This window comes from Corvus hawaiiensis, chromosome 6 (assembly GCF_020740725.1).
Source record: "Corvus hawaiiensis isolate bCorHaw1 chromosome 6, bCorHaw1.pri.cur, whole genome shotgun sequence".
Taxonomy (NCBI): Eukaryota; Metazoa; Chordata; class Aves; order Passeriformes; family Corvidae; genus Corvus; species Corvus hawaiiensis.
Genome location: NC_063218.1, coordinates 62,825,631 through 62,836,521, shown reverse-complemented (window position 1 = coordinate 62,836,521; position 10,891 = coordinate 62,825,631). Strand labels below are relative to the sequence as shown.

Below are 10,891 nucleotides of genomic sequence, written 5' to 3'. Positions count from 1 at the left end.
AATGTAATGTATACAATGTATACAAAAAAGTATACAATGAACATGGGAAAAATAACTCTTATAGTGTACAAGTGGCTTAAAGTTTGAAAAGGGGTTTTAACTGGGAAACTTTTAACTGGGGGATTTTTAACTGGGAATGGTGCAAACAAACTGCTTTGAACCATTTAGAACACTAATAACAGAACTTGATTTCTGTACCTGGGCTGATGGGTTAATTTTAACATTCAATTAAAACATATTTAACTCAAAATCAACTAATTAAAGCACTAAACATGCAAAGACCAAGCTAATTAGGGATTTCAGGGATGACACTCGAGTCCTCAGTCCTGCGTGGGACTCGGTAACCGGGTGCTGCAGAGGCTCCGGCAAGGCATCAAAGACGCCTGCCCCGCACCCAAGGGTGGCGCAAGATCTCCTCCAGCGCTGGCCTGTCCGCGGGGTGCTTGGACAAACACCAGCGGATCAGATGTTGGCACTCTGGGGAGAGAAGCCAGAAAGCGCCGGTCACTTGCAGAAGGCTCCTGCCCAGCTGCTCCCGGCGCCCGCAGGGCCCGGGCCGTGCTGCGTGTGCTCAGAGCTGTGCCGGCCTCCCGGCTGACTCTGCCCTTTGCGGGACAGCGGCACGGCAGGACACGCGCCACCTCCTTCAGCCGAGCGGGCCACGCCGACCCCGTGGTCACGGGCCGCCGCCTGCGGCCAGCCCTTGAGGGCAGATCGACCTCCCGCGGAGCTGCGTGAGGGCCACGCTGGGCTGCGCGGTGCCATCTGCCAAAGCCTGCCTTCTTGAGGCCGGACACCAACCTGGAGAGACCTGCTGCCAGAAGAAGAGCTGCCCCGACACGATGTCACGGTCCTCCTGGAAGGGCATGTTCCCGCAGACCATGACGTACAGCAGCACGCCCAGGGACCAGATGGTCGCCGAATGGCCGTGGTAGCAGCCAAGGCAGATCCACTCGGGTGGGCTGTACATGTGTGTTCCTAGGGGACACAGGCGGCGCTGTCCAGGCGCAGGCTGCTGCCTTCCAGAGCCTGGTGCCAGCCTCCTGGCGGAAGCAGGGGCTGCACCGGTGGCCACAACTTCCCCCCGGGGCCACCCGGCGTCCCCCAGCCAATTGGCCAAAGCCAGGAAACCGTTCTGCAAGGCAAACAAGGCCAGCGGAGCAGCCCAAGCCCTTGCGGGCCTGCCAAGCCGAGCGGCCGGGGCCTGGCTTTGGCAGCCCCCCTCTGTGGGCAGGGCCGGCAGCCGGCTCCTGGGGCACAGCATCTGGCCCGTGCCAAAGGGCAGCCGGCAGCCGGCTGAATGCCGCACCCCGCAGCCCAGGAGGGAACGGGGCCGTGCGGTGCCTGGCACTGGGAGCGGGGCCCGGCCTGTGGGCTCACCGGCAAATCGCGTGAAGGCCTGCTCCTGGAGGAAGGTGCCGCAACCGAAGTCGATGAGCTTCAGGTCGCCGCTCTCCGGGTCCACGAGGAGGTTCTCCGGCTTGATGTCCCGGTGCAGGACGCCGCAGGCGGTGCAGTGCCGCACGGCCTCCAGCACCTGGCAGAAAAGCCAGCGCGCCATCTCCTCGCACAGGAACCCCTGCTCCAGCAGGAAGGCCAGGAGATCCTGCGATGACTCCGGACGCTCCATCACCAGCAGGAAGCTGTCAGGCAGCTCAAACCAGTCGAGGAGCTGGATGATGTTGTGGCAGCCAGAGCCCACCTTCTCCATCAGCACAATCTCCATGGGAACACGGGTGCCGTCGGGCTGTGAGGAGGAGACGGTGCCTCCAGCAGGCCTGATGCCGCCCTGTGGCTGCGCTGCCCCGTGCCTGGGATGCCCCAGTGCCCCCTCGGGCAGCCTCCCTGGTGCTTGGGCTTCCTCCCGCCCAGGGGGATGCTTGGGGGGTGCCCCCCTGCCCGGCCCCACCTCCGGTGTTTGGCATCCCCGGGCCCGCCATGCTCCGGCTCGCACGCTGAGCCCACGCCCGCTCCCCCCGCCCTGCGCCGCCTCCCGCCCTCGGGGCCCCGGCCTTATCCCTGCCCGCCACGCCCCGCTCTGTCGCGGTGGCCCCGCTCACTCACCAGCTCGTACCACTGCAGGACGCTCTCCCGGGCCACGCGTTTGATGGCCACCTGCAAGGCCACGAGAGACGGGGCTGAGCTCAAGCCCTGCCCCGCCCCGCCCCTGGCCCTCCTCCCGCGCCCCGCCGTCCCGGCCACTTACCGGGCTCCCGTCCGAGAGGCGGATGCCCGAGAAAACGGTGCCGAAGCCACCGCTGCCCAGCTGCGGGCCCAGCTGGTACAGCTCCTGCAGCTTCTTCTTTTGCCCTGCGACCGAGACCGAGCCATCAGCCTTGCGCCCAGGGCCCCCCCGGCCGAGTGCCCGCGAGTGAAGCGGGCCGAGCCACCGCGGGCCACGTTGCTCTGACCTGCTTCCTGCTGCGCGCCGGGCAGCGGCCACCGCCTTGCGGCCGTCGGGCTGGCGAGCGGCAGAGCTGGGGCAGGGGAGCGCGCAGAGGCGGCTGCAGGAGCCGGAGGGCAGCGGGGCAGGGCGGCACCGTCGCTGTCCCCGGCGTCGTGGGCTGGACTCTGCTGTTGAGGACGGCCGGGGCTACAGCCCGAGGACTCGCACAGGGGGGTGTCAGGAGCAGCTGCAAACCAGGGAGGGGTTTTTTGAAGCCGTGGCATCAGAAGCACTGGAAGCAGCCAGGGACTCGGCTGCTCTCAAGGGCCCTGGCCTGGCCTGGGGATGCCCCTCAAGAGCCCCGGGAGAGCCTCAGACAGCTCCTCAGAAGATCTCACCTGCTACCAGAAAGGCCTTCCTGGTAGTCGGTGGCCGTCTCGGAGCAGCTTCCTGGAGATGGAGGGACCTCCTGGGTGTCTTGAGGGTCGTCTCCGCCACCAGGCACGGGCTGTTGCCAGCTGGCACAGCCGGCACAGCGTCCTGGGAGCTGTGGGCCGGCAACTGCTGGCTCCAGCTCACTCGCTGCTCCGCCACCTGCTCCTGAGAAGGCTCCCCTGGATCGGGCTGGGCTCCCACTTGGACCCCTGGGCTTTCCGTGGCAACGTCAGTTGTCAGGGTTGCGCCCGTGTTGTTGAAGTCCCTGAGTCCAAGGGAGCTGGGAGACCTGTGCACAGGCTCTGCACCTTCTGCAGGCCGACAGGTCTCACTGAGCGTCTGCGGGGGATGGAGGCTGTCAGAGATAGCGGACGCTCCTGGCAGGATGGAGGATCGCTGACAGCCTGAGCTTCTTGCCTGGGTGGCGGGTCTCTGATGGTGTGCCGTCCTTGCAAGGCTTGAGGCTCTCCCAGGGATGGAGAATCTTGCTGGGAGCAGCCTCTTGAAGGGATGGAGGCTCCTGGAGGAGCTGGACGAGCCACAGCAGGGCAGGTGGCCTCGCTTCAGCAGCTCCTCCAGTTCTTTCCACAACGCCTGCCACATCCCAGAGTAGAGCGGCACCCATGTCCCATTGCGAGCCCAGAGCAGCAGCATCAGTTCCTGCAGCTCCTGGGCCACGGCCACGCAGGGGCCGCAGCTGCAGGGGCTGTGCAGGGGGCTCGCGGGAGCACGTGGCCGCTTGCGAGGGGTCGCCCGAGGCCTGGAGGACCTGGGAGCCGCAGGGGCTCCTCGCTTCCTCCGTGAGCCTCTGGGCTGCACCCCGGGGCGCTTGCGCCTCTTCGCTGTCCTTGTCTGCCGCCTCCGTGGTTGCCAGTGGCCAACGGCCCACCAGACAGCCACAGTGGCCAGCAGCAGGACAAGCACAATCACCGGGACCACACCGTCACACATGGCTCCGGCACGTCCCATCGCGACTGCACTGGCAGCTGCAGGTGCTGGCCCGTGTTACACAGCGACTGCGCGGTGATGTCACAGTGCTGTGGGCCAGGACAGCCGTGTGACATCCCAGCCCTGCCTCTCGCCAGCGCTCAGCCCCTTTGTGCCGTCACAGCCCTGTGCCCACCTCAGGGATCAGCAGAACCAGCTCATGCCTAAGGATGCACATGGCCACAAAAAGCCTGGCACTAAGACCAGGAGCTCAGCCTGCTGCAGTGAATCGTTCCCTGCAGCAAGTGGCACATCAGGAAGAGTGCTGCTGCCACCAGTGTCAAGCCCATGGCTCCCAGGACACTGCAGCGGTACCAACTGGAAACACCCACTACTCTGTGCCTGAGAAGATCTTCCAGAGACAAAGGGAGTTGAAGTTCCTGTGTCTCTGGGGAGCTCTCCTGAGCTGGCTGTCGAGGGCAGGAAGAGTTTTCTGTAACAGCTCACCCACTTCTGCGTTGCCTCTGTTCTAAACAAGTCAGGATTTCCCAAGGAGCGCTCATGGTGCTCCCACTGCTCTGGTTTTGACGGGCATAGGGTTCCCTTTGTCCCAGTTGCTGGCACACGCTGGGTTCAGATTCACGATGGGAATGCTGTGGATCAAACAGGGGTGGTTTGGTTTCTGCTGAGCAGGGCTTGCCCTCTTCAAGGACTTTGCAGTGTCCCTTGGTACAGTGCATGTTTTCCACTGGGAAGGGAGGGAGGAGTGTTGAAGACAGAGGCAAAGAATGCATTAAACACCTGTGCTGTGTCCCTGTCCCTGTTTGTGAGGTGACCATCCACATCCTGGCAGGGGACAATGTTATTTCTACAATGTTTCTTTCCATGAATATATTTAAAAACACTCTCTTTATTGTGCCCCACATTTCTGGCCACCTTCCTCTCCAGCTGAGCTTTCACCGCACCAAAGTTCTCCCTACAGTGGCAAGAAACATCTCTGTGGAAGGAATGAGAAGGAGGTGTCTTTACAAACTATCTGTGGGCCTGATGGTAGATAAAGCCAGATACTGATAGGTGAAAGAAGCAAAGGGAGGAACCATCAACTCCATAGGAATTCCACTAATTGACAGAGACTGTTACTCACTCAAGACTCTGCTAATCCCTGGATTTAGAGAAAAAGAACAGAGACACGAGGAAAAGAATGGGGGTGGGGGGGGGTACACATTAGAAAGGAAGCCATTTGGGAAGTCTGTACCTCTCAAGTACCTCAGCCAGCGGGGAAAGAGAGAGGGAAATGCAGCTGGGAAATTAGGAGAAAGAGGAAGCTGCGTCCTCTATCAACTGGAGAGATCCCGTGGGAAATGCCCATGACCTCTCCCTTTATTCGATTAAAGGAACAGGACTGCTCTGTCTCTTGATTGGACATAAACCTGTGGTGTTTGAGGACTAATTTTCCTGACATTTGTATTCTTCTCGTGACCTTGCTTCCACTGGGCACACAGCTTCCTTTTCCATCCTCTTTCCCAGAGAAGATGCCTTCTGCGTCGCCTGCTTGGCTTCCAACATTTGGGAATCGCCTGCTCCTGTGCCCTTAGGAGGTGATGTTTCAAAATTGACCAGCACCTGCAAAAACATTGTCCCTGGAGACCCTGCTTACCAGTTCCTGGAGCAGTCTGAAGTCTGCTCTCCTCATGCCCCGAGCTGAGGTTTTGCTGGCCCTTTTCCTCTTGTCACAGGTTTGAAACTCGATTTATCTGTGGTCGCTGTGGCCAAGACGGCCGCCAGTCCCCACCTGGCTCAGGGCACGTGGGACTCAGACGGCGGCCTGGCTCCAGGGGGGCTGAGCTGGAGAGTCCTGGGCTGTGGGGGGCTTCCCCCTTTCCTGGGAGGAGACTCCCTGGGGAGGAAGAAGGGTCTGGCATGAGCCACAAGGCCCCTGGCCAAGGGACGGTAGCGGGGGACGTGTCCGTAGCGGATGCTGTCTGGGAGGAGCTGTGGCAAGGAGTGGGTGTGGGGCTGGGGGTGTCACAGAGCTCAGAGAGGGCGTTCCCGCAGCCCGGCAGGCAGAAAGCCCCTGGCTCACAGCAGGAGCCAAGTTCCAGGTCACCAGGAACAGCCCCCTCCCTCACCAGTGCTCCCAGCCTCCCACAAAGGTTGCTTATGCCCATGGGTGCTGCCAAGGTTCCCCATGGGAACAGGGCTGGACACCCTAAAAAGGGGGGTCAACACCCTGGGGCAAAGCCAGCGCAGGGGGGAATGAGTGGGATGAGTGTGAGAGGACCACCTCTACCCCTCCCATCCCGCACCAGGGAGCAGGGACCTTCCCGGGACAGCTCCAGGAGGATATTCAGGACCATCGTTGCCTGGGACAGGGCTGCCAAGGAGATCCAGGAGGGATCAGTGTCCAGCTCTGTGTCCTGGGACACCCTGCGCCCTGTTCCCCACAGCCCTGATTTTCAGGAAGGAGCCGCAGGAGCCTCCTGGCCATTGATGGATTTTTCTTTCAGGAATTCGCTGGGGAGCTCGTTTGTCTTTTTTTTCCTCTTTCTGAGCTCCTGTAAACACGGCATGGAGCTGGAAGCGGCGGGGCGGGGCGGGGCGGAGAAGACCCAGCTGGGGAAGTCTTGAGGGGTTCTGTGTCTGTGGCAGCCTGCTTTCCTCCTCTCCCTTTCGTGGAGGTGTGGGCTGGCAACGGAGCATCTTCCCCGGGTGGCCGCGGTGCCCCGGATCCCTGCCCTGAGTGGAGGGACAACACTGGGCGTCTCTGGCCTGCCCCACGCAGCCAGGGTGTCCCACAGAGCCCCTCCCAAGGCCTGCTCTTGGCCGCCAGGGGCCTAATTAGTGAGGTATTAAGGAGGGAGGAACTAAGGGCGCTAATTAGGGAGGGGAGGGCGGGGAGCCGTTCCCAGCCGAGGGGGCGTGGCCAGGACGATGGGCGTGGCCAGGGCCTCAGCGGCGCCGAGGGGGCGTGGGCGGGGCGGGGGCGGGGCCAGCGCTGAGGGGAAAAAGGGCGGGAAAAGGCTCGGTGCTGCTGAGGGGAAGCGTCGGGAAGGAGGGGACGGAGGGGATATCGTTGGGAGAAAGGGAGACACAAGAGCTCTTGGGGGCCTGAAACCACTAACAGTGGTGGAGGGGAGCCCAACGCGCTCCTCCTATGTATCCCTATCCTTTACACCGGGGAAGCCGTGGCTAAAATCCCGGAAAAACAGTGCTGTGGATCCAAGGAATCAGAAGCAGGATCTGTGTCGGGTCTTCAGCAACGGGATATGGGCCTGGGAGACCTTGCTCTCCATGGGCGCTCTGCCTGTTGTGCATATGGGGTCGATGAGGCCCGTGGCAATGGCTTTTACACTGTCAGTTAACAAAACAATTATTAACCACTGGTATTTATCGGCTGCACACCACACACACCGCCCTCTTTACCAGAAGCACTCACTGTGTGTGTCAGGTTCTGTCAATACAAACGAAGAGGTTAATTCAAAGCACAGGTAAAACCACCTGGCAAGAGACTAATCCTTTTATGCAGCAGCCTGCAGAGCTGGTTCCCGACACAGCAGCCTCAGCCACAACAGCGCTGCCACACCAGAACCAACACCTACGGCCTTGCGGAGGGTTTTAAACGCACTTGGGAGCCGCAGTGCCGCCCGTGCAGCCTGAAAGCCCATGCGAGGGAACAGACGAGGCACACGCAGGGCACGACACGGACGGCTCTTGCCCGGCAGCGCCCGCCACACCCCGGCGGCACCGCGGCCCGGCCCTCGCCGCCTGCCAGGGGCCCGCGGCCGCGCTCCGCAACCCCGGGGCCCGGGCAGCGCCGGGTCCCAGCCCCGCTCCAGCCCCGGCACTGCCCGCGGGCTCCCCGCTCACCGCCGGGCCGCTGCCCGCCATCGCCGCGGCCCCGCAGCTTCCTGCTCCCGCTTCCTGGGCACGGCTGCGGGGCGGGGCCGGGCACTCACGGCCCGGGCGGGGCGGGACCGGGGAAGCCCAGGGGAGCCATTCCTGAGCTGCCCCGGCCGCTGCGGAGCCGCTTGGGCGGGCAGATCGGCAGCTCCCGGGCTTGTTGAGCTGTGCCTGAAATGGCTCCTTCCCTTTTACCGAGGCAGCCACAGCGAAAAACTCTCTCGTTTTCGCACAGGATCCCCCCGGCTTCTGTCAGACAAGGACCCTTTTCTGCTGGCGAATTTTTCGGGGGGTTGTGCCTCCGCAGCTGGAAGCGGTCCCTTGGTCAAGGCTCTGGAGCACAAGTCTGATGAGGAGCGGCTGAGGGAGCTGGGGGGCTCAGCCTGGAGAAAAGGGGGCACAAGGGGGACCTTCTGGCTCTCCACAATTCCCTGAAAGGAGTAGTGCCACCTCCTTGCTGGCATGGTTGCCACAGGAGTTCAAGGCCATTTGGGAGCGTTTCCACCCGTGGCCGAGCCCCAGTGTCCCCTCATAATGAGCGCAGGGTGAGGGAGGGGCCGCCATTTTAGGGCAGTCTGTGAGGGGCAAGTGGTCACCCCGCGAAGAAATGGGGATAACCTGGGAAAACACCCACAGGTGTCAAACACCCACAAGCTTCCCAGGTGAGGTGGGACCCTGGCAGCCCCCAGAGCGATGCCATCTCCTCTGGCCTGAGGACAAACCCCGGCATGGGGTGACCGGAGACCGCCAGCTCTCGATGGCTCTGGGCCTGGGCAGAGCAGGGAAGGGCCTGAGGTGTCCCAGGGCTGTGGAGGACATGGGGGCCTCCTGCTCCTGGAGGAAACGTGCCATGGCTCTTGGAGAACTGGAAGTCATCACTCACAGGTCATCAGAAAAGGGGTAATTATCACCCCCAGCTCAGCCTCCAGACCAGGGCTGACACACAGGACTCTCGCCATCCCCTCACAGTGGGGTCCTGGCTGGAAGGATCACAGCTCAGGTCAGGCCTTCCGGTAGAGGCTTGGAGAGCCATTCAAGGCACAAGAGGGTCAGCAGCCCAAATAAAAGGGAAGAAAATGGAAAGAGCAGGCACATTTATGAATCGTGCCGAAACCGGGCCAGGAGACGCTTCAGAGACAGAGTCAGAGAAGTGAGTATTTGCTTTATTCGGCACGCCGGGTGTGTGGGGATCGCTCCTCCAAACACGCACACCGGTGCTCCCTACAACACAGTATTATGGGTTAAATGATGACTATTCATCACATTCCTTGGGACAGGCATGGTTGTACAAATGATTTCTCGGAAGTCATTAATATCATTAGCATACGGGTCACGCATGCGCTGCGTGTCCTGGTGGTCGCGCTGAGGAAGGCCTCTCCTCTTCCTCGGGGGTCTTTCTGACGAAGACCAGTAGTCTTCCTCACAGTGCACTTTTCACCTTTCTCCCTGGGCATGCGTAGTCCTTTGAGGAATGATTCAGCGGTCTCTGAGATAATCCTTGTGCCCTCTATCTTGACAAGATTAGGGCGAATTCGGTTTCTTAGGTTTTGTAATTAACATCTGCTGTCTGAACTAACATTTGCTGTCTCCCAATAGTTAACCTGTGCTTACATGAGTTAGCTATTGACCGCCCCTTCCTCATTTATGAAGAAGTATGGTTTTTTCCCAAAGCCTGTATTGGTAGGTCAGGGCAGTAGACAGAAGGTGGCACAGGTTTGCAGCTGGCACCTGCCCACAGGGCCAGGGAAGGCACCTGGGTGCTTTCCTGTGGCTAGACTGGTTACTGCACTTTCCATCTCCATCAGTTGTTTTGAGGCTAGAGAAAGATTACTTGGGGGCTACAATGAGCCCAGCACCATGGGAGCAACTCCAGCATCTCAACATTTCCCATGGGCTCCATGCCCGTGGCTTACGAGGCTGCAGACCCAGCTGGTCAAAGGCCCAGCCCTGCCTGCCATTTCAGTGGAGGAAAGAGGAAGAATTTTGTCAGGGCTCAACCTGAAATGACCTTTTGCCATTTCTGATTCTTCTCCCAGCATTGGAGAGGAGCAGCATCTCTGTGCCTGCCACCCGCTGGCCCTTGGAATGCACACATGAGCCCAGGTATCACTTCAGGTGAACCCAAGTGGCCGCCTCAGTTTGACAGGGCGGCTGTTGTTTCACTGTTGCATTTCTTGGCTTGTTACAGCCCCTCCTGCCTGTACTACAGCCTGTGCTTGAAGACACAAAACTGCCATGGTGCCTGGAGGAAAGGCATCAAAAGCTTGACAGAGGCTGAAGGGAACACTCTGATTACCCCTTTTCCCAAGAGGGTTCTTTAGCTGAAGTTGCTAACCAGGACCAGACTTGACACCCCGGCATGGCTTTGTGGTGCTTTTATTTCTCGTGTGAGGAATGAGACAACTCTTAGAAAAATTAAAATAATTTATTAAAAACAGAAAAACTGGAAAATTACAAGAATTAGAAAAATATAAAAATTTGGGATCCTAGTGGCTCAGGAGGTATGCCCCAGGAGCGCAGGGATTAGAGATCTTCAGGCTTAGACAGCACTGGACCTCTGGTGGAAGAACTTGCAGTGCTGGGCTGACTTTTAGCTAATCCAAAAGTCAAGGAAAAATTATTAAAAGCTCCTTAATAGGAGTAAGGCTTTAACACCCAGCACTGGCGTCCACTACATCTAATCTGCAGTGATCTCTGCGCTTGCTCTGAAGCGTGCCTTAAAAAAATATTAAAATACATCTCCTACATCTTAAAACATTAGTAGTATACAATGTAATGTATACAATGTATACAAAAAAGTATACAATGAACATGGGAAAAATAACTCTTATAGTGTACAAGTGGCTTAAAGTTTGAAAAGGGGTTTTAACTGGGAAACTTTTAACTGGGGGATTTTTAACTGGGAATGGTGCAAACAAACTGCTTTGAACCATTTAGAACACTAATAACAGAACTTGATTTCTGTACCTGGGCTGATGGGTTAATTTTAACATTCAATTAAAACATATTTAACTCAAAATCAACTAATTAAAGCACTAAACATGCAAAGACCAAGCTAATTAGGGATTTCAGGGATGACACTCGAGTCCTCAGTCCTGCGTGGGACTCGGTAACCGGGTGCTGCAGAGGCTCCGGCAAGGCATCAAAGACGCCTGCCCCGCACCCAAGGGTGGCGCAAGATCTCCTCCAGCGCTGGCCTGTCCGCGGGGTGCTTGGACAAACACCAGCGGATCAGATGTTGGC

At 59.1% G+C, this 10,891-nt stretch overlaps 2 protein-coding genes across 2 annotated transcripts in view; both read right to left on the bottom strand.

Annotated features, from left to right (window-relative positions):
• Positions 1 to 311: 311 nt before the first annotated feature.
• LOC125328171 (serine/threonine-protein kinase pim-2-like) lies at positions 312 to 3,489 on the bottom strand. Its single transcript, XM_048308423.1, has 7 exons — positions 2,785 to 3,489; positions 2,412 to 2,633; positions 2,207 to 2,310; positions 2,065 to 2,115; positions 1,381 to 1,747; positions 802 to 978; positions 312 to 477 (listed from the first exon to the last, which is right to left on the bottom strand). The coding sequence occupies exons 1-7, from the start codon at positions 3,473 to 3,475 to the stop codon at positions 374 to 376; spliced, it is 1,716 nt and encodes a 571-aa protein (XP_048164380.1). The 5' UTR covers positions 3,476 to 3,489; the 3' UTR covers positions 312 to 373.
• Positions 3,490 to 8,240: 4,751 nt separating this feature from the next.
• The window catches only part of LOC125327696, a 4,886-nt gene continuing 2,235 nt past the window's right edge, over positions 8,241 to 10,891 (bottom strand). Inside the window, exons 6-7 of the mRNA XM_048307482.1 lie at positions 8,371 to 8,513; positions 8,241 to 8,266 (exon numbers count right to left, since the gene is read on the bottom strand). Of these exons, the coding sequence (XP_048163439.1) occupies positions 8,241 to 8,266; positions 8,371 to 8,513 (169 nt within the window). The remainder of the gene's footprint in view (positions 8,267 to 8,370; positions 8,514 to 10,891) is intronic.

Excerpts from the sequence above, each read along its gene's own strand:
- LOC125328171 (XM_048308423.1), bottom strand. The coding sequence starts at position 3,475 with ATGCTGCTGCTCTGGGCTCGCAATGGGACATGGGTGCCGCTCTACTCT. Across the intron at positions 2,634-2,784 it reads GAAGGCCTTTCTGGTAGCAG|CTGCTCCTGACACCCCCCTG; the intron begins GTGAGATCTTCT and ends CCTGGTTTGCAG. Across the intron at positions 478-801 it reads CTGGCAGCAGGTCTCTCCAG|AGTGCCAACATCTGATCCGC; the intron begins GTTGGTGTCCGG and ends TTCTCTCCCCAG.